At 34.9% G+C, this 26,426-nt stretch overlaps 1 protein-coding gene across 1 annotated transcript; it reads right to left on the bottom strand.

Moving 5' to 3' along the window:
- Positions 1-1,817: 1,817 nt before the first annotated feature.
- LOC132755659 (carbohydrate sulfotransferase 15-like) lies at positions 1,818-22,667 on the bottom strand. Its single transcript, XM_060746552.1, has 8 exons — positions 22,529-22,667; positions 16,047-16,585; positions 12,645-12,852; positions 11,393-11,503; positions 10,904-11,060; positions 9,733-9,889; positions 8,498-8,645; positions 1,818-3,850 (listed from the first exon to the last, which is right to left on the bottom strand). The coding sequence occupies exons 2-8, from the start codon at positions 16,413-16,415 to the stop codon at positions 3,657-3,659; spliced, it is 1,344 nt and encodes a 447-aa protein (XP_060602535.1). The 5' UTR covers positions 16,416-16,585; positions 22,529-22,667; the 3' UTR covers positions 1,818-3,656.
- Positions 22,668-26,426: the final 3,759 nt, after the last annotated feature.

Here is a 26,426-nt window from a genome sequence, read left to right as displayed (position 1 = left end):
AAAAAATTAATTCAATATCTTATGAATGTTTCTGTAGAAAAAGAGCTCAAATGAATCCAGTTTATAGAAAGTAATTCGATATTCCGACCTTAATGTATAATATTTCCACCCACCACAGTCTAACAATTTGCCGCAAACAGGCTCTATATTAAAGTCATAAGTAATTTTTTCTGTTGCTCAATTTTATATGGATACACCATATGTTATATGGATACACCATATGTTATATAGATACACCATATGCTATATGGATACACCGTATGTTATATGTAAACACCATATACTATATGGATACACCATATGTTATATGGATACACCATTATGTTATATGGATATCGAATATGTGCCTGCCACTGAATTATTTTCAAATGAACTTTCAGAATACGGAGGTTTAAATATTGTTTAGCTGCCAATTTTTTGTAATTAAAGTAAAATTATGGGTTTATTTGTAATAGCAGTAAATCGAGGTGTCAATGGAAAGTAATTATTTTTCTAATCTATGCATAGAAATAAAAATATTTGGATGTGCCTGGAATAATGCACGGACCAGGAGTGGCACCCCCCCCCCCTCCCCATAAATAACTGACAAGCAGGCCAATTCTTTATGGGCGTGATGCGCATCATTCCCTGGGCGGTAGTTACTATATTTGTACACTGAATATATCTTTTTTTTATATAGATATATGTTTGAAATTATAAGAATTTGAAATATCATGTATTATGACCATTTATATATGTAGTTTAAATTTTTAGATCTTAATTATGTGATTATAGACTATATTATTCTGTTTAAATTCTTACATTATCCAGCGCTTGACGGCCGGCAGATAACAAAACTTGTATAATTTTACAGTAAGCTCTAGTCTGTACCATGTTGTTGAAATAAAGAAGTAAAGCATTCACGAAGTTTACCTTTCTGTCTTTATTATTTTTTTCTGTATTCTTCTTTTTGCCCTAGATCTACTAGATCTATCAATAAGCCTTAACATAACAGATATGTAACAAAATTGATAACAATAAGTCATTTATTGTATCATAACAAAACAATATTATAATATCTCATAACAAAACATAAAAATACAAAAAGCGGAACATGTCATACAAAAGTTAACGCGTGTGTCCTACTACATCTATTGAAGGAAAAAAGGAATATAAAAGAAGACGCTTAACAGTTAAGCAATATCTTAAAAGTGTGACAAAATGACGTCAAATTAATAGTAAATGTAAACTATAAACTTGCAGGCGTTTGTCACATGAAATATGACACGTGTGGACATGTGACCTAATGATATCATACCATACAAACGTCATAGAAACGTAGACGATCTTTAGGAAGGAATGTCGTATTGTGATCAAATGACGCCAAATAAAACAGAAATGAGAAACAAACATGGTGCCTTTTTATCAACAAAGAACTGTAATCTTATCTTATATAAGATATTAAGCGTACTTTTGAGTGGTCTGAAGGGGACGTAGATATACGACGTTAATCTACGGCGTCTTAGTTGCGACCATGTTGATAAAACGCGACGTAAGCGTAAGATCGGTCGTACGCCCAAATCTTAGTTAAAACTGGGCATACTAACGTTGATTAAACGGCATCGCATCTTAATAGAATACGTTTGAAAGAGAAACAGGCGCTTTGGGATTTATTAAAAGAAAGTAGATTTTACCATAGCGACACAGATACTTGGTCTAATGACGTCATATCCGGAATAAAAATAACAAAGAGAAAAAGACATTATATCAAATTAAACGTGGTAAGAAAAAGCAGATACTATAGCTTATGACGTCATATTTAAGAGGAAATAATGACACAGTCCATAAATAAAAATGAAAAGAATAAAAGGACAACACAAATGCTGATCGTGATACGTTATCTGAGCATTTAAAGAAAGTTAACAATAAAACAGAATCTGATTAACCCATGAATATCATAAATAGACTTGTCCATCTTTCTATCTGGACATTGCCATTCATCTTATCTAGGAAAAAATCAACTAAAATGATGAACAGTGCAGAACATGACAAGAAGGATGTACCAGTTGATCTTGGTCTGCACTTGACGCATGGGTAGAATCAGTTACAGCCAGGGGTGTAAGCGGTGTGCTATGTAACACCGCAGTTTGTGATCAAACGCACTCTTGGGTTGGTTGGACCCCAAAGTGCGGTGTTACAGTGCTATAAGAACGAGACATGCTATGACTATAGCATTTGTCCATTAGGTTTAGGGTTCATTTTAATTAATTGCATTTTTCAAGCCCCATATACACAGTGTATGTCTAATACCGCTGGAAAGTTACACACAAAATAACTCAGGAAATGTGGAACAGTAGCTCAGAATTTGTGCACGGCTTTGGCAAAAACCAGTACAACGGTAAGTAAACGGACCAAAGTAGTTTAGAGTAAATCAAATTAAAAGAAAAGATTAAACGCATTTGACATGACTAGCGATTGCCTGAAAAAAGTGCAGGGATAACAGTTAGATTCAATGGAACATTAGGTGATTAGATGAAAATGAGATGTCTTTTTAAGTATGAAAATTATTTTAGAAACTAACGCTATATAGTTTTCTAAAAAAAATGAAATATTTCATACTTGTGACTTGGATATTTGCATTTATAAAAAGTGTATGTCAGTCCTCTCATCAGCAGAAAATTTCAATGAAAAGGGGTTGGGGTGAATCCTCTTTGAAGTCATTTTGCAAACGATTTGGGTGGCTACCCCTATATAACAAGCATTTTTATGTGTTAGGCATTTAATTTTCCTAGAAGAAAATCACCTCTTTAGCAGAAAAACTCAATTTATATATAAGATAAGCGGCCTTTTTCATAATGTAAGTCAATGAGAAAATCAATTCAAGATTCTGACATTCATGTATTTTAATTGATGGGCAACTAGCGTTGCTTCGGAATTGGCGTTATCTTTTTAAAATCGTCTCTCATTTTACTTGCTTTATCAGCGTTATATGACACGTTGTCTCTTGTATACCGTATATCAAACACAGTAATGTTATAAAAACTTTATTTTATAAATAGATATCGATGAAACACATATACGATAACCAGTTCGTTATTCTCACAAATAATCTTGAAAAATAAATCCTGCAAATATTCTTTAATGATGCTTACAGTTTTCACTTATGCACAAATTCATTTCTCTTTATTGTTTTCATATGAATCACACTGGATCATTTTTTTACCGAGTAGTTCATTTTTGGCCATGGCATTGAACAATTTTGCCCTGCGTTACCGGATCTGAGATTATAAAGAAATTATCTTAGCTCAAACTCAGATCTCAAGTATGTGATTGGTCAGTTCACGGACCAATGAAAACCCTGAGATTTGAGACAGCATTCTTAAAATAGTTAAATAACCCTGACTCCCTGAGCCCTGGATACAAACGGCGATATATATTAAAGCATAACGTTGTAATTTTAAACTTTAGCTGCCAAGCGCTACAACTTCAAAATATCTATATACCTTTATAGAAATACCTGTATGCTGTTTAAAATCCGTCAATCTGCTCTATCTTTCAACTTACTTGAATTTGGTGAAAGCACGAAAGCACCTGTTTGTTCCATACTGTTTCTATGCTTAGGTCTTACTTCATAGCTAATTCTAAAATCTCGTTATGTTTAAAAGTACACTATCGTTTCAAGTAGTTATCATTTTTTCCTTCCAAAGAAAGCTTTTATCTTCAAGAATGGCTCCTAATTCTTGTGTGAAAGGTGCATAAAGTTGTTCAAGAATGGCTCTGGTTTCATTGAGCATCTTGTTAGCTTTGTTTTTAGTGACATACTGCCTTTTTGCTGTAGCTATTAGATCTATTTCTTCTCCTGTCAACTTCCCTGCAAAAAACGAATAAACACTTTGGTTATTTTCCCGTTAACTGAAGCACTTTTTCCCTGTCACGTGACTTTAACGTCATTTTAATGTTAAACGTTAACAAAAGCCCGGTTTGAGCCGGGTGATGCTCCCCGAATAGGTTTTGGACACAGGAAAGTACACCTCTTGTAGTTTCAGAGTTATGTCCCTGGAAGTTCAAAGTGCAATAATTCCAAAATTAGGAAAGGCAGAGTTACTGTTCTTTGCACTGCACTTCTAAATCACTGTTATCTATCAACTTACAAAGTTTCTTGTTGATATCTCTTATGGTTTCCGAGTTATGTTCCGGACAACTTCAAAAAGTAAAAATAAACAAAGGGCAATAACTCCAGAATTAGGCAAGGCAGAGTTATGATTCTCATGCACTGCACTTCAAACCCATTGAGATACATCTACCTACAAAGTTTCATGTTAATATCTCTTATAGTTTTACAGCTATGTCCAGTACAACATTTTTCTAAAAGGGGAGATAATTCAAAAATGAGGCTTAACAGAGTTATGGTTCTTTTGCACTGCACTCCTATTCAATGAGATCTATCTACCTACAATGTTTCATCTTGATATCTCTTATACTTTTAGAGTTATGTTCCGGACAAAGTTCAAAGTGTTGAAATTAACAAAGGGCAATAACTCTAAAATTATGACAAAAAGAGTTATTGTACTTATGTACTGCACATCTACCTATTAAGATCTATTCACCTACAAAGTTTCATGTAGATATCTCTTATAGTTTTAGAGTTATGCCCCGGACAAGATTTTTTATAAGGGGAGATAGTTAAAAAAATGAGGCTTAGAAGAGTTATGGTTCTTTTGCACTGCACTTTAACTCATTGAGATCTATCTACCTACAATGTTTCATCTTGATATCTCTTATACTTTTAGAGTTATGTTCCGGACAAAGTTCAAAGTGTTGAAATTAACAAAGGGCAATAACTCTAAACTTAGGACAAAAAGAGTTATTGTACTTATGTACTGCACATCTACCCATTGAGATCTATTCACCTACAAAGTTTCATGTTGATATCTCTTATAGTTTTAAAGTTATGCCCCGGACAAGATTTTTCTATAAGGGGAGATAATTAAAAATGAGGCTTAACAGAGTTATGGTTCTTTTGCACTGCACTTCTACTCAATAAGATCTATCTACCTAAAATGTTTCATCTTGATATCTCTTATAATTTTAGAGTTATGTTCCGGACAAAGTTCAAAGTGTTGAAATTAACAAAGGGCAATAACTCTAAAATTAGGGAAAAAAGTTATTGTTCTTATGCACTGCACATCTACCCATTGAGATTTATTCACCTACAAAGTTTCATGTTGATATCTCTTATAGTTTTAGAGTTATGCCCCGGACAAGATTTTTCTATAAGGGGACGTAATTCAAAAACCAGGCAAAATAGAGTTATGGTTCTTTAACACTGCACTCCCCCTCAATGCCTTCTACCACTGTATGAAGTTTAAACAAATTATTTCCAAGGGTTTTCAAGTTATGCTCCGGACAAGAAAACGGACGGACAGACGGACGGACAGACAGACAAGGCGGGGAGCATAAAAATTATCTATTAGACACCATTGACAGAAACAGAACTGCTTCATTCCATTACTTTTGAAAGCAAAAATAACACACAAAAAACACCATAATAACAAAAAAAAAGAACATCAAACAAATAAACAACAACAACAAAAAGCACCGCCACTTCCACTACCACTGCCAACAACAACAGTCCAAGGTGATAATAAAGTAATGCCATCCGTTTCAGGGGTGTTTAACGGCTTTTTAAAATCGGTTTGGATTTTTCATGCCTAGGAATTTACCACGAAGGCCATATGCCTGAGTTATTAACATGCCGACAACTATACTCGCTCTTTGCAGGAGTAGGTTTCATGTCTGTAGGAATTATACATTCTTAGCAACATGCGACGCAAATAATATTTTACGGGCTGACAGCGAGAGGGCATTCACTATTTTTTATGTTTTATCAGTGGAAATAACTCCGATCTCAAATGTTATTTTTTCCGTCAACAGCTCAAACTATGTGTAAATACAAATACAAAAAAAAACTTAGAAAATAATAGCAAAACAAGTATTAAATTACTTAAAGTATTTCCAGTGAATGGACTGTCTCAATCATTCGTCCGTTCGTTCGTTCGGTCGGTCGGTCGGCCGGTCATTCATTAATTCATTCACTCCTTAGTCTGCTTGTCTGTCTGTCTGTCTGTCCGTCTGTCTGTCTGTTGTATTCTGTTGGGCTGTTTCATTCTGTCTTTGTTATCTGTTTTTGTTGACAAGGGAATTAGATTTTTATTTATATTTAAAAAAACTTATTGTTCATTTTCATTTTTAACAAAAGTACAGAAGTACTAACGTACAGTATAGATTAAATTATATATACAAAAGTACAGTATAATTTAAATTATATCCTATATAGCTATAACTGGGAACAAACATACAAACATCCATTTAAAGTTACAAACTCATCATCCAGCAATTTTCAGGGAAGTCAAATACATTAAGCTTACCATAATAACAGTTCTGGCACAGAACAAAAAAGGTTAATAACCAGTACAAGGCAGTGTCATAGCGACACTGACCTTATCTGGAATATATCTCATAAACTTTAAGCTATGAACTTCATTCAATCTTTATATTGGACATAAATTTTGTACTTTTCTTAGATTAACATATGTTATGTAGACAATAATTAAAAAATGAAAGCAATAATTCAAACAGCTCAATATGGGTGAATATACAGCTATTTCAGATGTTTAGACTCTCGTATATTAAAGACATATAAAATTTCTATTATAAGTAATGAATTTCAATTTCGTTAGATAAGCTTCTAAAACCAATTATTGTAACATTAGAAATAAATAAATAGATGGATAAAAAAACACAAAAAACGACTCTATCTTGTAATCTGATATGAAAACTGAAAGTACAATGTGAGAAAAAACAGCATTTATCTAATTTTTACTTTCAAGCAGCTGAACTCCAGAACATAACAGAAAAAACTACCGTTTCACAATTATTTCAAAACCTCTCTTCAAAAACATAATATGTTAAAAGATATCGAAATGACACTTCACATTGTTCATATTTAAACATTACTGCACTGAAAATAAACAGTTTGCTTTTCTGCCAACGGGAAATACCTTCTTTTATTCCCTGCGGGCTGGAGACAACAGGGTATTGGTACGCGGTATGGAGGAGCACGTGACCTGTTTTCAGTAGGTGTAGGAGCACGTGATCTGTAAACCGTACATGTTTGTTCGAAAACCTAGTTAACACCGTTTTGCGGTACGTTATTAATTTAGCTCTGGGGAAGTACACCTTATTATGTACATAGCACCATTGTGTGTATACTTCTATGATATCTCTATTCCTCTATCATTATTTAACCGTTGAAGGTGGAAACACTTGATGTTTTTGAAAATTATCAATGTTCCTTTGATATCTTACTCAAACTTTACAAAACATAAATTGTTTATAATGAAAATGTGTAAATTAAAACATAAGTAGTGGCATCTGTCATAATAAACAGAAATATTTTCTGCGTAAACTTGTGTTTACTTTATTTTTTGTATGGAATTATTCACACAATGGTATCTGATATTTTTTAGAGAAATATATTTTTACTTCACTTACATCCGAAGATTTAAAAAAATCATACAGATCGGATGGAGGACCTTCTAATCGACTGTCTCCGGTCTTCGACGGTCTCCGGTTTCCAAAGACCTTCTACTGATCGATCTTTTTCAACTATATTCGCTACAAACTTTTTTTCAAACAATTTTGAAAGAGTTAAATGAAACACGTTTTAATCATTAAACATTCCCCTCGCAGGAAACCATTTTAACTTGTTATACTTTCCGGGTTTTTTCTAGTACCACGTGATTGTACCGGACAATATCGCAACCTGTGGTCCGGAACGCATGGAATCCGGAATTGTATCAAACTAAGAGGGAAACGAATAACTGATTTTGTTTTAATATCTTTAGTAATTGATGGCACTAAAATCATAGTAATGTCAGATATTTGGTGAAAAAATCGATTTAAACTTTAGCTTGAAATATGATATAAAAGTCGAATTATGCCAAGGAAAAACACGATATATTGACGCTTTGGCAACATTATTTCTTGAATTAAGATGATTATAAAATCTTTTCACAACAATATAATTTATTATTTGTTTCCTAAAGAAAGACTAAACAGTAAATTTTCCAAACTCACTGCTCACTTCTCAGCAAAATAAAGATATTTGAGCCGTGTCATGACAAAACCAACATAATGGGTTTGCGACCAGCATGGATCCAGACCAGCCTGCGCATCCGCGCAGTCTGATCAGGATCCATGCTGTTCGCTATCTGTTTCTCTACTTGTTATAGGGTATGTAAGCTAACAGCATGGATCCTGATCAGACTGCGCGGATGTGCAGGCTGGTCTGGATCCATGCTGATCGCAAACCCACTATGTTGGTTTTGTCGTGACACGGCTCAATTTTGACTCCCAACGTGTGTCTCTGTACAGAGATTGTACTACTTAATACAACTCGTAAAATTATGTCCATGTAACCGACAATCAGAATCTTTGTAATTAACAGCGTTCTTACTTAGACCAAGGAAAGAATACACTTGTTTTAGAACAAGATCAGGGTACTGCGAGTACATCTCAGTTGTTACGATGAAAAATTGTTCCCGGGGAAACACCTTGAACCAGTCTTTCAAGAAAACAGAGTAGAATCCTAGATGAATTCTAGCCTGGAATAAAAATAAAGAAAATGAAATTCTAGATGAATATACATGTAATCTGAATTAAAAGTAACAGTAGCTGAAGTACTAAATGTCTTGAAAATGTTCGGATGCTGGGGACCGTTGTATGTAAATTTAAAAAAAAAAATGTGTGATTATTTCCGGTATGGTATTGTCATTTAAACGTTAATTTTTAGAGAAAGCAAATGACTATGACAAATGACTAGATATAATTATGGGGGCGTCCGTGGCCGTGTGGTTAAGGTCGTTGACTTCAAACCACTTGCCCCTCACCGCTGTGGGTTCGAATCCCGACAAGTACTTTGGATTCTTTCATGTGAGGAAGCTATTCAGCTACCTTACGGAACGTCGGTGATTCTGCTCAGGTGCCCGTTCGTGCCTGAAATAATGCACGGAAGGGAACCTGAGGTCTTCCTCCACCAGTAAAGTTGAAACGTCGCGATATGACCTACACTGTGTCGATGTTACGTAAAACCCAAAACAAAACAAAAAAACACAAGATATAATTATACAGATACATAGAAAGACAGTTGATCGATAGATCTTATACTCGAAGTCAACTTTTGTACCTTTAAATAGCCGATACATTAAAACCGAACAATCTTATACAATTTCCATACACGTAAGAGCTCATCGTGCCTCGGCGAGAATCGAATCCAGACAAGTGAGAAAGAAGAATCAATTATGATTTCCGTGTTGCTGTTTTTTCAAGTCTTTTATGAAAAGGGTTCGAGTCTCTTTGAATTGTGAAAATAAGCGCCGTAATACCATTATTTTTATATATATAATCCTACATCATAATGTTAAAGAGTAAGCAATGGAAACATAAAGTCATGTGATGGGAAATGCTTTCATTTGACAAACAACTGATTAAGTAAAGTCCCATTGATCCATCTCTCTGTTGTTTCATATCGTATGTAATAGTCACTTCTGTAGAATAAATTCAATTTGACAACGGTGAAGTTTAATTAATCAATTGTGAAAAAATGTCATTTCTGACTTTGTGAATTAGACCCTTTTTCGACCCTAAAAATGCGTGAAAATGCACGAGATTTTAAATACTTTCAATACTTACATTTAGTCCGACATGCAAATTCCTGTCATATAGACATCCTCGTAAAGTATTCTGTCTTGTACAAAGGTGAAGTTTAACGATGGACTTAACAACTTCTAAATGAAATCCCTCAACAGTCATAACACCTTGTTGCAGAAAAAAGTAGTCACTCAACAGCCTTCAATAGAATAGAAAAAATAGGAATTTATGTTATGTACGTATAAAAATCCTGCCAAAAAGAGTCAGTGTCACTTATATATGTAAATAACCTTAATGAAACTAATTAAGGTATCAACGACAAATGTTGGGTAACGATAAAAAATAAATCGTGTTTTTAGAATTTTTTTTTTGTTTTTGTTTATTTATTTTGTCGTACATTTTGTCACGTGACATGGTGTTTTCAAGTGTGACGTCATCACTTATAGCAGCTTAAATTCATGCCCTTTATGCCTTAGAAATGAATGTTTTCTTAAGGAAGAGGATTCAGAACATGTGCGGAACTCATCAGCTGAAGGAAATATCGCTGATTGCTAAATAGGTGTGATAAGATAGCAGGAAGTAAAGAAAATGGTATTTTGACATTTATATAAAATACGAAAGTAATTGCTAAAAACTTAGCTATATTGTTAAAGTGTCTCTTTTTAGAAATTGTTACAGTACACGAAAAATAACAGGTTCCTATTTTTCAGGTTCCGAAAAAAAATTGTATTTTTTCTGAATATCACATTCATTTTAAAGCTGCACGCCTCAAGATGAACCAAAATATTTCAAGAAAATCAATATTGGGAAAGAAAAATATATCAAAATTTAATGAAAAGTGAAAAAATTCAATATTCAAGTGATATCTACATGTTATATGCTGTTTAAGACTGCTTTTGCAGTATTTTATCACCATGTTTCTACTGCGTTACAAACGCAGTAAGGGCTGTTTTTGCATACATTGTCCAAATTTTGGTAATTTTCTTGGGTTGTATGTGGCGATTGCAATCCGTAAATTCCTTTATTTGTTCACTTCACAATATTTCACTTTCCATTTCCAAAATTTTCATGAAAATGAATCTGGAGGCTTCCTGCTTTAATGCCATTTTTAGCTTACATCTAAGTAGTTTTTCATGAAAAAAATGAAACACTTTATGGCCTTCAGCGCCTAGAATACCCTAACACACATGAGAAAAAATGTTTTATGTATTACCTTTCTATTGGATCTCTCAAAATTAGAACAAGTTTAACGTGCGGATTCATGTGTTTTATCAGATGCGGTGTTATGATGACTGGCTCCTTTAATCTACTGTTCTGTGGAATAACCTTCCATCCACTCATATCCCAAAAATCCATTGGCGTTGCATCACCTTAAATAGATACAAGAGCTTTTCACAAGACGTAACGCAAAATAAATGTAAGTAACTGCCCTTCATAATTTTTCTAATTTTGGATATAATTTCTATTTTAGATATATTTTCTATTTTCGATATAATTAGATATAACTTCTAGTTTTGATACTTTCTACTTATATTTTCTGATATAATTTTCGATATAATAATATATAATTTCTGTTTTAAGGTATAATTTCTGTTTTTAGATATATTTTTATTTTTGGATACAATATTCCTATTTTTAGATATAACTTCTATTTTTAGATATAACTTCTTTTTTTAGATATTCATTTTTTGGGTAGACATACCTGTTATGAGCCTCGAGCCAGTTTCAGATCTAATGGCGTAGGCGGCCTTTGTAAAATACTGTAAATATGTCTTAAAATTCTGAATGTCTCTGCTTTCTTTCAGCTTGTGACCTGCAAATGAAAACTTTGCGTCATTATAACGAAATTTTACCATAGATATCTGTTACATAAAAATTACTCGAACCCCGCCAGCTCCAAAATGTACAGAATTCTATTTCATTTTATTTTATAAAAAGAGGTGATTAGAAACAAGAGCATCGCTTGCTGTTTTAACGCTCGTAAAGGACTGTCAATAATCGATTTTAACAAAAGTTTAAAGGGGCATAGCATAACTTCAAAAATATAACTTTCAGAATGATGCCTTTTGTTGAACAACTGCAACTTATAATGATAATCAAGTTTTGAGTTGGTATCTTTTAAAACGTTTTTTGCCACAGGCACATGGTTTCGGGATAAAAAAAACTTTGAGAGGTTTGTAGAACTCAAATTTGATTTCAGGCTCTAATGCTGTTAATTGCAAATGCCGAAAGTAGTCCACTTTTTTGAAGCGGCTACTTCCCCTTGTACATTAACGCCGAAAAATTCAGGGGAGATCACTGCGTAAAGATGGTCAAACGACAGGCGCATTAATTTTTAAGCAAAATAATTCCCGAATGGTCGAAGATTTCTAATATTGTTTTATTCTTTATAGATATACATGCTTATAGTAAGCTCCATGAGGGGTTTGCGCGCTCGCTTTGGCAGCGAGAGGTCTGGAGTTCGAATCCCAAATAAGGCAACTCATTTTTTTTCAATTGAAATTGTTTAGCCAATTAACTACAATTAAAACGCTGGAAAGCATTGGTGGCACTATACAAAAACAAATTGGTTTATAATCTCACAACCTACACCTTTCTGACATTCGGAGACCCAAACAAATCTTGCGCTTTCTGTGCTTTGATTAAACGTAGATGTCTCATTCGTTAAAACGTCTTTTTGCGGTGTCTTTTAGTAACAAATGGCGGTATCAGTGTAATATCAGTTTGCCATTGTACCCCCAGATCTACAGATTATTCTTAATATGAAAAACATTGAAAGCGCTTTCGAATAGATCTTATTACAAAATCAAAGCTTTGGAAACGCTGATGTTGTTCGGTATCAAACAGACATTCACTTTTGCTAACTTTCCAAAACATACCTACCGTTCCTTACAAAATTTGAAATTTATGGCCCCTAAAATATTTACACAACTGCAATGTATTAAAAAGATTACCGTATCGCAGCCACGACCACCACATTGTTTCTTTCTGTAATATCCCCTCATTTCTCAGCACGTCTGGATGTTTGGCTATTTTGTCAAACAAATCTGTTGTCCCACTCTTATCGATTCCAATTATTTGGAAATATGGAAGGCATCGAAATTTCCCAATCAAGGAAAACCAGCATGGATTCTTATATTCGGGTAAGAATTTTGGTGCATGCTATAAAAATGGGAGATAAATAAATAAATATATGAATTGATTAATAAATAGATAAATACGTTACCTTAGCTTACCTTAAGCTACGTTGCGCTTCGTTACATTATATAACGTTACATACATACAATACAATACATTGATTGAGTGATTTATTGATTGATTGATTGATTGGTTGATTGATTGGAACGGTCTCTGGTAATTCTTTAAAAAGTACTCTCCTGCGTATCGGCCGAATGTTCCACTACCGTTTTCTTTCTTATAGTATTTGACGTTGAATTAGATCTAGCTGCTAACTAAGGGGACGTATATTCAGAATGGTAATGCATGTTTATTAAAACCTTTTTCTGTTTTATATCTTTGTTTATGTATTGAAAGAATATTTATAAAATCTGATTTTTAATGGCCTATAAAGTAGTTAATAAATTCAAAAATAGCCCTTAATGTGCAAGTCACGCAATCGAAATATGGTTATAGAATTTACAAAATCAGTCTTTACTCGCACCAGGGTCTTTCAAATATTTTGCACATACACCATAATTACTAACTTGAATCTTAAATAATTTTACTTTTCTTAACATCTTAGTAGATTTTTCTCTAGTTCTACTTTCTTGCAATAGCTTGGCTCATCTGTAGGCATTCACCTTTAAATGGCAATAATTCTTATTTCAATTACTTTAAAAAGATATGGTCTACCTACGCATTTTTTATGGCAGTATCACTACCATGTCTTACAAAACTTTACAATTGCCATGCGAATACAAGAACCTGATTCCCCGATCATTATACTTCTTTCGGAAGCATATCTATTTTGATCTTAACATTTCCTTATCCCCTGTTATATAGTTACTATACACTTTATCATCTTACGATTTAAATAAAATGTCTTTATAAAAGATAAATACATCTCCACAGATAGAGTGTTTTTTTTATATCTATAACAGTAAAAGAAACATAAACACTTGCTCCTCAACTGAAGGTCATAGCCATACTATACCTAAAAATGCTCAACGTAACATTTGTATGGGAGTTCTTGAAATCAAATCAGTCCATTAATAAAAAAAAATATTGACTCATTCAAAGGCACATTATATTATGCTTCAGAAACTAATAGCTTTGTCCTTCCTAAAAGGGGCACCCAGAGTTTTATAACGTTTAGATGCATATAAGATACTTATAATATGCAGAAATAAAGAATTGAATGTGAAATTATTTTTCACAAAAGTAGCAAAATGTAAACAAAGTAGTATTATGTAGTAGTATCATTATATCTGTAAATATTGCTCAAAAAACAACAGAAGGAACAAGAGCTGTCGGAAGAACAGCAACGCTCGATTATTCTTAGTGCTTGATAGTAAAAAAGCCTTGATTAAAAGGTAAAATTTTCTAAGTAAAGAAAAAGGCAAAACTTTTCTTTAAATCCATATTACAGGTATAGGCCTTGGAGAGAGTCCTATTATGCTCTCAAAGAAGATTATAAAATTTCAACAAGATTCAAAGCCTTATGTCAATAAATTTTGAAAATATTTGAGGTATTACAATAACTTTCACGTAAATTCTAAGTCGAAAAAGAACAAAATTCTGTCAAAATGCTTGATAGAGTTACCTCCTCCTGTCTACATGTAGGTGTGATGATGGTGAATAAGTGTGCAAAGTTTCAAAGCCATATGCCAATGAACTTTGAATATATATGAGGTATTACAAAAACTTTAACGTTAATTCTAAGTCGAAAAAGGGGCATAATTCTGTCAAAATGCTTGATAGAGTTACCTCCTCCTGTCTACATGTAGGTGTGATGATGGTGAATAAGTGTGCAAAGTTTCAAAGCCATATGCCAATGAACTTTGAATATATATGAGGTATTACAAAAACTTTAACGTTAATTCTAAGTCGAAAAAGGGGCATAATTCTGTCAAAATGCTTGATAGAGTTACCTCCTCCTGTCTACATGTTGGGGTCATGATGGTTAATAAGTGTGCAAAGTTTCTAAGTCATATGTCAATGGACTTTGAAAATATTTGAGGTATTACAAAAACTTTAAAGTAAATTCTAATTCGAAAAAGGGGCATAATTCTGTCAAAATGCTTGATAGAGTTACCCCCTCCTGTCTACATGTTGGAGTTATGATGGTGAATAAGTATGCTAAGTTTCAAAGCAATATGTCAATGGATATTGAAAATATTTGAGGTATTACAAAAACTTTAACGTAATTTCTATGTCGGAAAAGGGGCATAATTCTGTCAAAATGCTTGATAGAGTTACCCCTCTTGTCTACAGGTTGGGGTTATGATGGTCAACAAGTGTACAAAGTTTAAAAGCCATATGTCAATGGACTTTGAAAATATTTAAACTATTACAAAAACTTTAACATAAGTGGTTACGCCGACGCCGACGCCGACGCTCGGGTGACTACAATAGTTCTACTTATTCTTATCGAATAGTCGAGCTAAAAAGGATGGTTCAGGTAACTGGCCAATGTGGATACCATAACAGGACACTAAATACTTTAAGGTAAATAAAAACATTTGTCAGGCATATTAAGCCTTTAAGAATCAATAATTTTACTATGATATATGTCAATATCATGTGAAGTTAAATGACAAGTTCATTTCGTATGAATACAAAGCATCAAAAACAACAAAGTAAAGGTCAACGTATGCAAAATTCAATAATTTGACAACACAGGTCAATGTCATTCTAAGGTCAATGTCAAACTTGTGTTGCTAAACATGACGCATCCCTGCTTAGTGTTTTTTTTTCTAAATACGAATCAAATCCCTCCGATATAAACAATTCAATTAGCAATTTTAGCAGAATTAAACTTTTTGACCTTTCATGCCAATGTCAATTTAAGGCCAAGGTCCAACATAAGTTCATCAACATCAAGGGTTTGCTAAATCAATCTGTATATGAAAAATAATGGCCTTTTTTCGGACCCCAATTTTTTTTCGCTTAAAATGTTTCTGTTATCATATTCTAACAACATATCAAGTTTAAAGAAAATCTATATCTAACAGTTTTAATTTTGCCTATATGTCTATATCAGACTATATGAAAACTCCCGAAAATGTTCTTAAGCACATTAATTTAGATCTCTAATGTGAAAGTCATTCAGGGGTATTTTATGTAACTATTTAAATGTTTACTGCTGTAAATACCTATACAAGATGATACAAAACTTGACTATAAATGCCACTTACCATACACATTAAATCCTCTACGCCATGTTTCTTTCTCGGAAACGGCGGGCAATAAAAGTTACGTTTATTTCCCGCGTTCACAATATCGTCTGCTTCTCTATAACTTTCTGCTATGTCTGTAATCATCTGTGATACGTGACTGAGAGTTGTATTGTCAACTGTCGTCGTTTCACCATCAACAGCGTTCTTTTTGTCGTCTGCTCCATCGTTTATCCTCAAAGTCATGGACGTTTTTGTGACGAATTGGAATTTTACGTTACTTAGTATTAAACTATTTAAAAGAAAAATATCGATAAGTATTGTTGTTGTTGTAAGAATAAAGATGATGCGTTTTCTGACGTCACCTTGGCAGACGGATCTCATGGCCATTGATGTTTTTAAACAAACAGTAAAACTGGTTAGTTAATTTTCGCTCACATGTGGTGAAGTCTTCAGAAATGATGAGTCTTATTCTGTAAGGATATATTGCACGAGCAGGCAGCGTTCTTCACATTAACAGAAAACAAATCATATGACGTATTATAAGCTCACGAAGTGGTCTGAAAATAATATGATAGGTGCAGTAAATAATAAATAAATGATAAAATATGTTTCTATGACGGCATAAGTACGGTAGCATAAACAGGACACTAGTACTGGAAATCTTTTATTACTAAATGCGTACGCGAAAGCTAAAACGTGCCCACAGGATAGTTTACATGGCCACACGAGGTCTCACTCCGGTACGAATTTAGACCCAACCCGTTGAAGGCTAGAAAATAGTTCTATGGAATTTTAAAGTGCCCTATTTCAAGTCATTTTTGATGTGACTGGTTACATTTTAAGTGTATTTATTGTATCAGTGTAAATGTAGTGTCATTTCTGATGACTTTAAAAGTTGTTTTTTGTGTATTCTGCAGGATCTCATTTTTTGGTGAAAGGATTCGAGAAGTACTACACGCCAGCATACATGACATTTGAAACTTTGATAATTTGACAATGACTTAACTTATAAAGTAATATTGTGAAATCTAGATGGCTTACATAGGACATTTCAGGCTTCAACTGACTTGTCTAGTGTTGATGTTTAAAGTAATACAGAAATACATAATTCTGCTTATATTAATAGAATTCCAGAATTAAGCCTTAAATGTAACAGACTTACGAATAATCTTACTTGTTCATCTTGCATTCTGATTTTTACATCTTTGTTTCTTACATGTATATTATGCTTTCTGCTGTGTGCGTCTTGCTTACTTGTATATTGATATCGTTAATTAACTATCAATAATTTTTCATTTTCATTTGTTGATCTGGTATATTAATACTTAACCTGCAACTATTTATATTTGGGTCTAGGAATGACGAATGTCATAAGGTAGAATGACGCATAGCCGAAAGCCGAATGCAGCAAGCATAATACGACGCGACATCTGGTGTATTAATGAGTGACACCCAAATTATGCTTACAGGTGGCGCTACAGTTATATTCTCGGTAAAGTCCGTATTGCGGGTCGGATTCAGATTACCAAGTTACGTCCCTTTGTTTTAAAATTTACATTTCCATTTAAAAGTCAGAATGCAAGATGTACAAGTAAGAAAGCACGATGTACAAGTTAGAAAGCACGATGTAACGTAAGAAAGCAAGATGTAATTTTGGCATAAATAACCCTCCATATATCTACCATCTACCGCGTGGCTACTTAAAACTATCGTGTGTATAGTTCAGATTTTAAAAAAATATGGAATTTATATAATACATATTGTGCGATCACGTAATACCCCGTGCGGGCACTCAATAGCTATCACGTGCATAAAAGCCATTACATTGCCACGCGAAACGTTCTACGTGAGCAGCCATACGTAATACCTTTTTTTGCGTAGCCACGATTTCCTATAGACTGCGCACGTTGTAAACATCGCATAACCACGTCATACTACGGAATACCGTTAGGGCCATTGTGGTTATACGTTAACATACAGAGCGCGACAATGCGAGAGTGCGAGAGTGCGATGACGACACTGCGAAAGTGCGATGACGACAATGCGATAGTGCGATGGCGAGAGTGCGATGGCGAGAGTGCGACAGAGCGTTTACGAGAGTGCGACAATGCGAGAGTGCGACAGTGCGATGGCGAGAGTGCGACAATGCGATGGCGAGAGTGCGACAATGCGATGACGAGAGTGCGATAACGCGATAGTACGATGACGACAGAGCGATAGTGTTATACCACTGTCGCCATCGCACTGTCGCATTGTCGTCATCGCACTGTCGCAATGTCGTACTGTCGTCATAGCATTGTCGCACTCTGGTGCTTTACTGGTGGATGAAGACCTCAGGTGCCCTTCCGTGCATTATTTTAGGCACAAACAGGTACCTGAGTAGAACCACCGACATCATAGTTTCATAGCAATTTGAACTTGTGTAACAGGGGGGGGGTTCAATGTAAACAGACATTTTTCACAAAATGCTTATGCGGGAATGGGTTAACTGGTCATCAGATTCTAGTATACATGTGCACCTAAAGCACCGTAAGTTAAGTCTGCTGACCATATAGTATAAGAAGAAAAAAATATGGCATAAACCATAAACCAATTTTTACTCACATTGCAAAGTAAATTGAAACTTCACTGTAAATATAATAATAATAAAGATTCTAGATTTTATTTAACGAGCGAACTCATTTGAACAAATATATCAATCTTCCATGAGGCCCTCAACAAGGAACAATATAAATTTAACATATTCAAACTATTAAAAAACATAAAATTAATGTAAAAATATAAATATCATTTTCCTCTGTTCATAAGCAGTTTTTCTTTCTCAAGGTTGAGCTAAAATCACTTTGGCTATAAACAGCCAAATAATCAATGTTATAATAAATATGATAATAAAATAATAATAATTATAATAATAATAATAATCATCATCATAATAATAATAATGAATAAAAGTAATGATTATATAAATTATAATCGCATCATGGAATTTTATTCTTCTTCCTTGTTTTCATTATTATTATTATTATTATTATTATTATTATTATTATTATTATTATTATTATTATTATTATTTATCATCATAGTTATAAATACTTCGTAATCTCTTATTAAAAGGAAATCAAATGGATAACTGTGAAATAATTTGAAAATGAATCATTTGATGAAAATCCAGTTGGATTTTTTCCAATAACTTTTAATGGAAAAAAATCCAGTTGGATTTTTTTTCCAACAAAAATAATTGGAAATAAATCCAATCGGATTTTCATTTTTTTCAAAGCACCTTATTGGTAATTCAGCGTGTATAATTATGTTAATTTATATCGAAAACTATCATTTACCTTTAATTATTATCGCTTTTATACTCATTAAAATTTTTCTGTAAAAATCCAGTCGGAATTTTTTCCAGCTTTCAAAATGGGATTTTTTTATTTTAGAGAATAAGTTCTTCAAAACTAGTCAGAAAGTCATTAAAGGATGTATGAATGGTTATTTTTATAGTTTAAGCGTTGCTGGAAAAAATGAAATTCCCGTTGGAATAAATAATAATGTTGGAAAAAATTCCAATTGGAATATAAGTAAATTCCGACCGGACAGCATAATTCCGGGCGGAATACATGAATTTCCGTCCGGACATATTTTTTAAAATACACTTTTTGATAAGAAAAAAATTAAATTAGCTTCAAATGAAGTCAATTATTTATAATTTACATTAAATCTATCGGATGAAATGATTTTTAAGTGTTTAAGGCAAGTATAAATGGTAGTGAAGTTTGACACTATCCCGGTGGTGCAAAGATTTTCCGGTGGCTGTTCATATATAAAACAAGTGGACACAGAAATCAGGTATAATTATCTTTTATATTTCTTTTTTTTTTATTCAATCATATTTATTTACTACCTTTAAGAAATATAAAAGCGCTATGTTTAGCTATGCCAAGCACCAAAAATGGCTCGATCTTAGATATTGATAAAAATCTAAAGAAGCGTCAATTTGATAGGTAGTTGGTAGTTTGATATTCGAATAAACTTCTACACCAGCTGGTAGTTGGTTATTCTTAATTCTGCACCGGTGGGTAGTTGGTAATCCGAATTTTGCATGTTTCCCTAAAAAAAAACCAAAAAAAACAACAACAAAAAACTAAACAGTAAGAATTTTTTCGCATTAAATTTAATGGATAGATGGGTTTTTCAACATTGAAACACATTGTCTCACTATGTCCACCAGCGGAGTCAGTTGGGTATTGAACAATATGCTGACCAATTAAACTTATACATTGTAGTAGAATCTGCTGTTAAGTTACTCTTAAAGTGAAAATTGTTGACCACTTATGTTAGATATATAGAAAAAAAATATTTGTTGACGTAAATTTCTAATTACATGTATCTTTATTTACAATGTTAGTAATATAATAAATTATTCATCTTACAAAACAATAAAACCACTGATGACGATCAATGAATATATTTCGTTTGTCTTTTTTTATACAAGTAAAAACAATGATTTTATTTAATATTTTTTCTTCTTTTAAATGTCAACATAAGATCATTTTCATCAGAGGATATTAAAGTTTCATACAATTAATTGCATTTTCCGTCTATGTATAACTCTTTCAGTATTTATATACAAAATGATTCTTATTATTAATTTATGATTTCATTTAAACATTATAAGTATACAGAAAAAACAACAAATAAATAATAAAAAAGAAACAGAAAAAAAGAGAAAAAAAATTGACGGAAGTAAAATTATCCCATATTCTATACCGTCAGCTTAATCGCCAGCAGTTTAGAACCGTCCACCAGAAGGCGAGAGTCGACAATGCGACAGTGCAATGACGAGAGTGCGACAGTGCGATGACGAGAGTGCGACAATGCGATGACGACAGTACGACAATGCGACAGTGCGATGACGACAATGCGACAGTACGATGGCGACAGTGCGATAACACTATCGCTCTGTCGTCATCGTACTATCGCGTTATCGCACTCTCGTCATCGCCTTGTCGCACTCTCGTCATCGCACTGTCGCACTCTCGTCATCGCATTGTCGCACTCTCATCATCGCTCTGTCGCATTGTCGTTATCGCACTGTCGCACTCTCGCATTGTCGCCCTCTGTACTTAACGTATAACCACGATGGCCCTAACGGTATTCCGTAATATGGACAATTATCCTATGAAGTTTGAACATTATGTGACAAAAAGAAATTAAATTGAAAAATTATCCCATATTCTATACCGTCAGCTTATTCGCCAGCAGTATAGAACCGTCCACCAGAAGGCGATAGTCGAGAGTGCGACAATGCGATGACGAGAGTGCGACAGTGCGATGACGAGAGTCCGACAATGCGATGACGAGAGTGCGACTGTGCGATGACGAGAGTGCGACAATGCGAGAGTGCGACAGTGCGCTGGCGAGAGTGCGACAGTGCGATGACGAGAGTGCGATAACGCGATGACGAGAGTGCGATAATGCGAGAATGCAACAGTGCGATGGCGAGAGTGCGACAATGCGATGGCGAGAGTGCGACAATGCGCGATGACGAGAGTGCGATAACGAGATGACGAGAGTGCGACAATGCAAGAGTGCGACAGTGCGATGGCGAGAGTGCGACAATGCAATGGCGAGAGTGCGACAATGCGATGACGAGAGTGCGACAGTGCGATGACGAGAGTGCGACAATGCGAGAGTGCGACAGTGCGATGACGAGAGTGCGACAATGCGAGAGTGCGACAGTGCGATGACGAGAGTGCGATAATGCGAGAGTGCGACATTGCGATGACGACAATGGGACAGTGCGATGGCGACAGTGTGATAACACTATCGCTCTGTCGTCATCGTACTATCGCATTGTCGCACTCTCGTCATTGCACTGTCGCACTCTCGCCATCGCACTGTCGCATTTTCGTCATCGCACTGTCGCATTGTCGTTATCGCACTGTCGCACTCTCGCATTGTCGCCCTCTGTATTTTACGTATAACCACGATGGCCCTAACGTTATTCCGTATCATACCGATTGCGTCACTACGCAATAGATAACATGCACGTACGTAATACCTTTCGCGTGACACTTAATACTATCGCGTGTGCACGATATAGCTAATGCGTGCGCACGTCAAAAAATATAGATTTCTTACGTCAACTTCATATCACCGTACAATTCACAGATTCAGTATACATGCAATTTACTAGTATTCCGTGTTCCGTGTATCATGCAATCAGCAAAGTGAAACCCGGGTTCATGTGATTGCAGCAGCTGAATCAAACGCTGTACAGTTCGCCCGACAAGAATGTTCTATTATTCAATATTACGGAACTACTTTTCGCACCAAGTGATTCATTAAAAATCATAAGTCTACATCGACAATATAGTTCATTTAAATTTAGGTGTACTTATAAAAAAAATATGCTACTCGCGATGCTATCCATATTTACAAACTTTATTAGGGCAGTCAGTTGTTAACTATAACAAGTGATTTAAGCGAAAGTTAGTACTTACCTATTTTGTATAATACTCAAATGTTTGGGAAAAATGTCAATGACACGTTACATCGTTTTGTTATTATGCACTGACAAGTATCAGGTATCATGTACATTTAGTAACATTAAAGCGGGGCAATTAGTACACGTGTTTTTCTCCTGGCTATCGCGATCTGCGTGCAATTCGTGTTAAGCGTGCAAAACACTTTTTACAACTATAATTGAATTTATAAAGTACAGTTCCATCGTCATCATATAATTTAATCCTTATCTATACTGGTTTATGAATATCATGTGAAGGTTTAAAGGGACTCCACTGATGTTTTTGACATGACAAGACTGGAAATAATTTTTCGAGATAAATGTTCCGTTTGATGTAGGTCTAGACCAATAACTTATGTACAAAATTTTAGATCATTCGCTCACTCCGTTTTTCCAAAAATAATGATTTTTATTGTGAAAAAAATGACCCATTATTGGAAAGCGTTGCTACGCATTTCACTGAAATCGAACTAAGAGTAGCACAAAAATACGATTTTCAATTTATTTCTTAGTATATTTATTAAATAACTTTGCATACCTTTCTTTTTAAGTACCCCAGCTGATCTATGTAAGAAATTAAAATTGGTTGTGTGTTTTTTACACCTTTGAACCTCAGTTGAGTTCCTGTTAAACCTTTAAAGCTGTGTCGGACCGTATTTGGTACAAAAACGAATATGGTACAAATTTTTACCATATTCGGCCGAATATGGTACAACTGTCTAATTGTACCATATACGTATCTGCAGTTTTGGGGTAAAATGCCTGACCAAATATGGTACAAACTTTTACCATATTCGAATATGGTACACACTCATCATCGTCATCATCATCATCATCGTTATCTCATCATCATCACCATCATCATCATCATCATCATCATCATCATCATCATCATCATCATCATCATCATCATCATCACCACCATCATCATCATCATCATCATCATAACTACAATTTGCATCAACGTCATCAATACCATCATGAAAATAATCATCATCGTCATCTCATCATCATCATCATCATCATCATCATCATCATCATCATCATCATCATCATCATCATCATCACCATCATCATCATCGTCGTCATCGTCATCATCATCATCGTCATCATCATCATCATCATCATCATCATCATAACTACAATTTGCATCAACGTCATCAATACCATCATGAAAATAATCATCATGGTCATCATCATCTTCATCATTATCATCATCATCATCAGCAGCATCATCATCATCATCATCATAATCATCATCATCGGCGGCCGGTAATCATTGGCGTCAACATAATAAAAAACTTTTTTCATCATCATCATTATAATCATTATCATCGGCCGATAAACATCGCAGTTATCATCATCACAATCATCAAACCCCAATCATCATCACCATTGTCATCATCATCAATTACATCATCATCGTCACCATTAACACCATCATCATCATCGTCACCATTAACGCCATTATCATCATCAGCGTCATGATGATGACAAAAGTTTTGGCGATCAAAATTACCGTCATCATCATCATCACAAACTTTTATCATCATTGTCATCATCATCACCATCATTATCACCACAATCATCAAGGTCATCATCATCATCAACACCATCATCATCATCACCATTATCATCATCGTAATGAAGATCACAAAAATGTGATGATGATAACTGCGATGTTTTTCGGTCGATGGTGATGATGATGACAAAAGTTTTGTAATGATGATAACGACGGTCAGCACATCATCATCATCATAATCTACCTATAAAAATCGCCGTCAGCATCATCAAAACACATTTGTCATCATAATCATCATCATTATAATAATCATCATCGACCGATAAACATCGCTGTCATAATCATCAAAATACGTTTGTTATCATCATCATCATCATCATCATCATCATCACATCAATTATCAACACCCCAATGATCATCATCGTTGTTATCTTCACCAACACCACCACCATCATCACCATCAAAACCAACATCATCATATCCATTATCATGATCGTAATGGTGATCACAAAAGTTTTTTTTGTGATGATAATGACAGCGATGTTTTCGGTCGATAATGAGGATGTTGTGATGATGATGACGACGATGAGAATATCATCATCATCATCATCGGCCAATAAACATCGCCATCATCATCATCACAAATATTTTGTTATAATCATCATCATTATCATCATCGTCGGCCGATAAACATCGCCGTCATCATCATCTAAAATCTTATCATCATCATTATAACCATCATCATCGTCCGATAAACATCGCTGTCATCATCATCCCAAAACGTTTGTTATCATCATCATTATTATCATCATCATCATCACCACAATCATCAAACCCCAATCATCATAACCACTGTCATCATCATCACCACCACCATCATCATCACAATTTTTTTACCATCATCATCATCACAAATGTTTTGTCATCATCATCACATATTCATTTTACATTTTGTATTTTATAATTTGTTTCATTCAAGAGATTCAACAAACTTGTACTTTTTTCATTTATTGGTATACTGACAGGATTTTTCAAAGTAATATTGAAGAACATAGAACAGCATTTAAATTTTAATCCAACTGTAGCATTTTGACCAGACATAATATACATATATACATTCATTTTAGTAGCAGCCAAAATATCCCAAATGTGCTTCGTAAAAAGTTACCATTAAATGAGCAAATGACAACAAATTTCCGGTAGAAGAACATAACCATCAATCACAAAAATAACATAACAGGTTTCCAAACACCGATATACATGTATATTTCACCTGTAATGTCTGTACATGACATCTATGATATCATACCAACCGATTCCACTAACACGCAAACGCAGCCATGCGTTTGCCTATTTTGGCCCCTTGATGATTTCTTTTATTGCCGAAATAAGACCGTTGTTTCTGCCCGCTCTTGTTAATAGGAAACGAACGCTAACAGGATTTCTGTTACTAGTATCTAGTCCAATATCCGGCCGAATGTAAATTCTAGGTGTTTGCAAACTCATTGACCTTATTAAATCTCTAAAGGGTTTGCCGACCTTCGCATACACAAACTGGATGGACAGGTTTGATTGTATGCAGAACTTAAAAATTTCAACTTGAATGTGAAGTGGTAACATCAGAAATGGAAAAGTCGTTCGCCTCTGTGCCCTCCTATTGTTTATCATATCTTGAAGCTCTTTCAGGGCTGAACACACAGAGACGTCACCGTTGTCGCCAGAGTCACCGTTGTCGCCGGAGTCACCGTTGTCGCCGAGTCGCCGGAGTCACCGTTGTCGCCGGAGTCACCGTTGTCGCCGGAGTCACCGTTGTCGCCAGAGTCCGTTGTCGCCGGAGTCACCGTTGTCGCAGGAGTCACCGGTCGCCGGAGTCACCGTTGTCGCCAGAGTCACCGTTGTCGCCGGAGTCACCGTTGTCGCAAGAGTCACCGTTGTCGCCAGACGCAGCGTTGTCGCCAGAGTCATCGTTGTCGCCAGAGTCATCGTTGTCGCCAGATGCAGTGTTGTCGCCAGACGCAGCGGTGTCGCCGGAGTCACCGTTGCGCCAGAGTCACCGTTGTCGCCAGACGCAGCGTTGTCGCCAGACGCAGCGCTGTCGCCAGACGCAGTGCTGTCGCCAGAGTCACCGTTGTCATACGACTGTTCTAAGCGTGATATTATGTCCTTGTACACGCGTTGATTGATACGGATACTAACGTAATGCATGCCAAATCCTTCTGGGAAATACCCCAATGCAATTGTTCCAACATCACCATCGAACTTTCCATCTGCTGACACAATTGATGAGTGTTCTAGTCCTCGGGTAGAAACTACCAGGCACTGCAAATTATATTCTCTCATAAGTGCAATGAGC

This window comes from Ruditapes philippinarum, unplaced genomic scaffold, assembly GCF_026571515.1.
Source record: "Ruditapes philippinarum isolate M1 unplaced genomic scaffold, ASM2657151v2 ctg340_1_1_1_1, whole genome shotgun sequence".
Taxonomy (NCBI): domain Eukaryota; kingdom Metazoa; phylum Mollusca; class Bivalvia; order Venerida; family Veneridae; genus Ruditapes; species Ruditapes philippinarum.
This window is presented reverse-complemented; position numbering and strand designations above follow the sequence as displayed.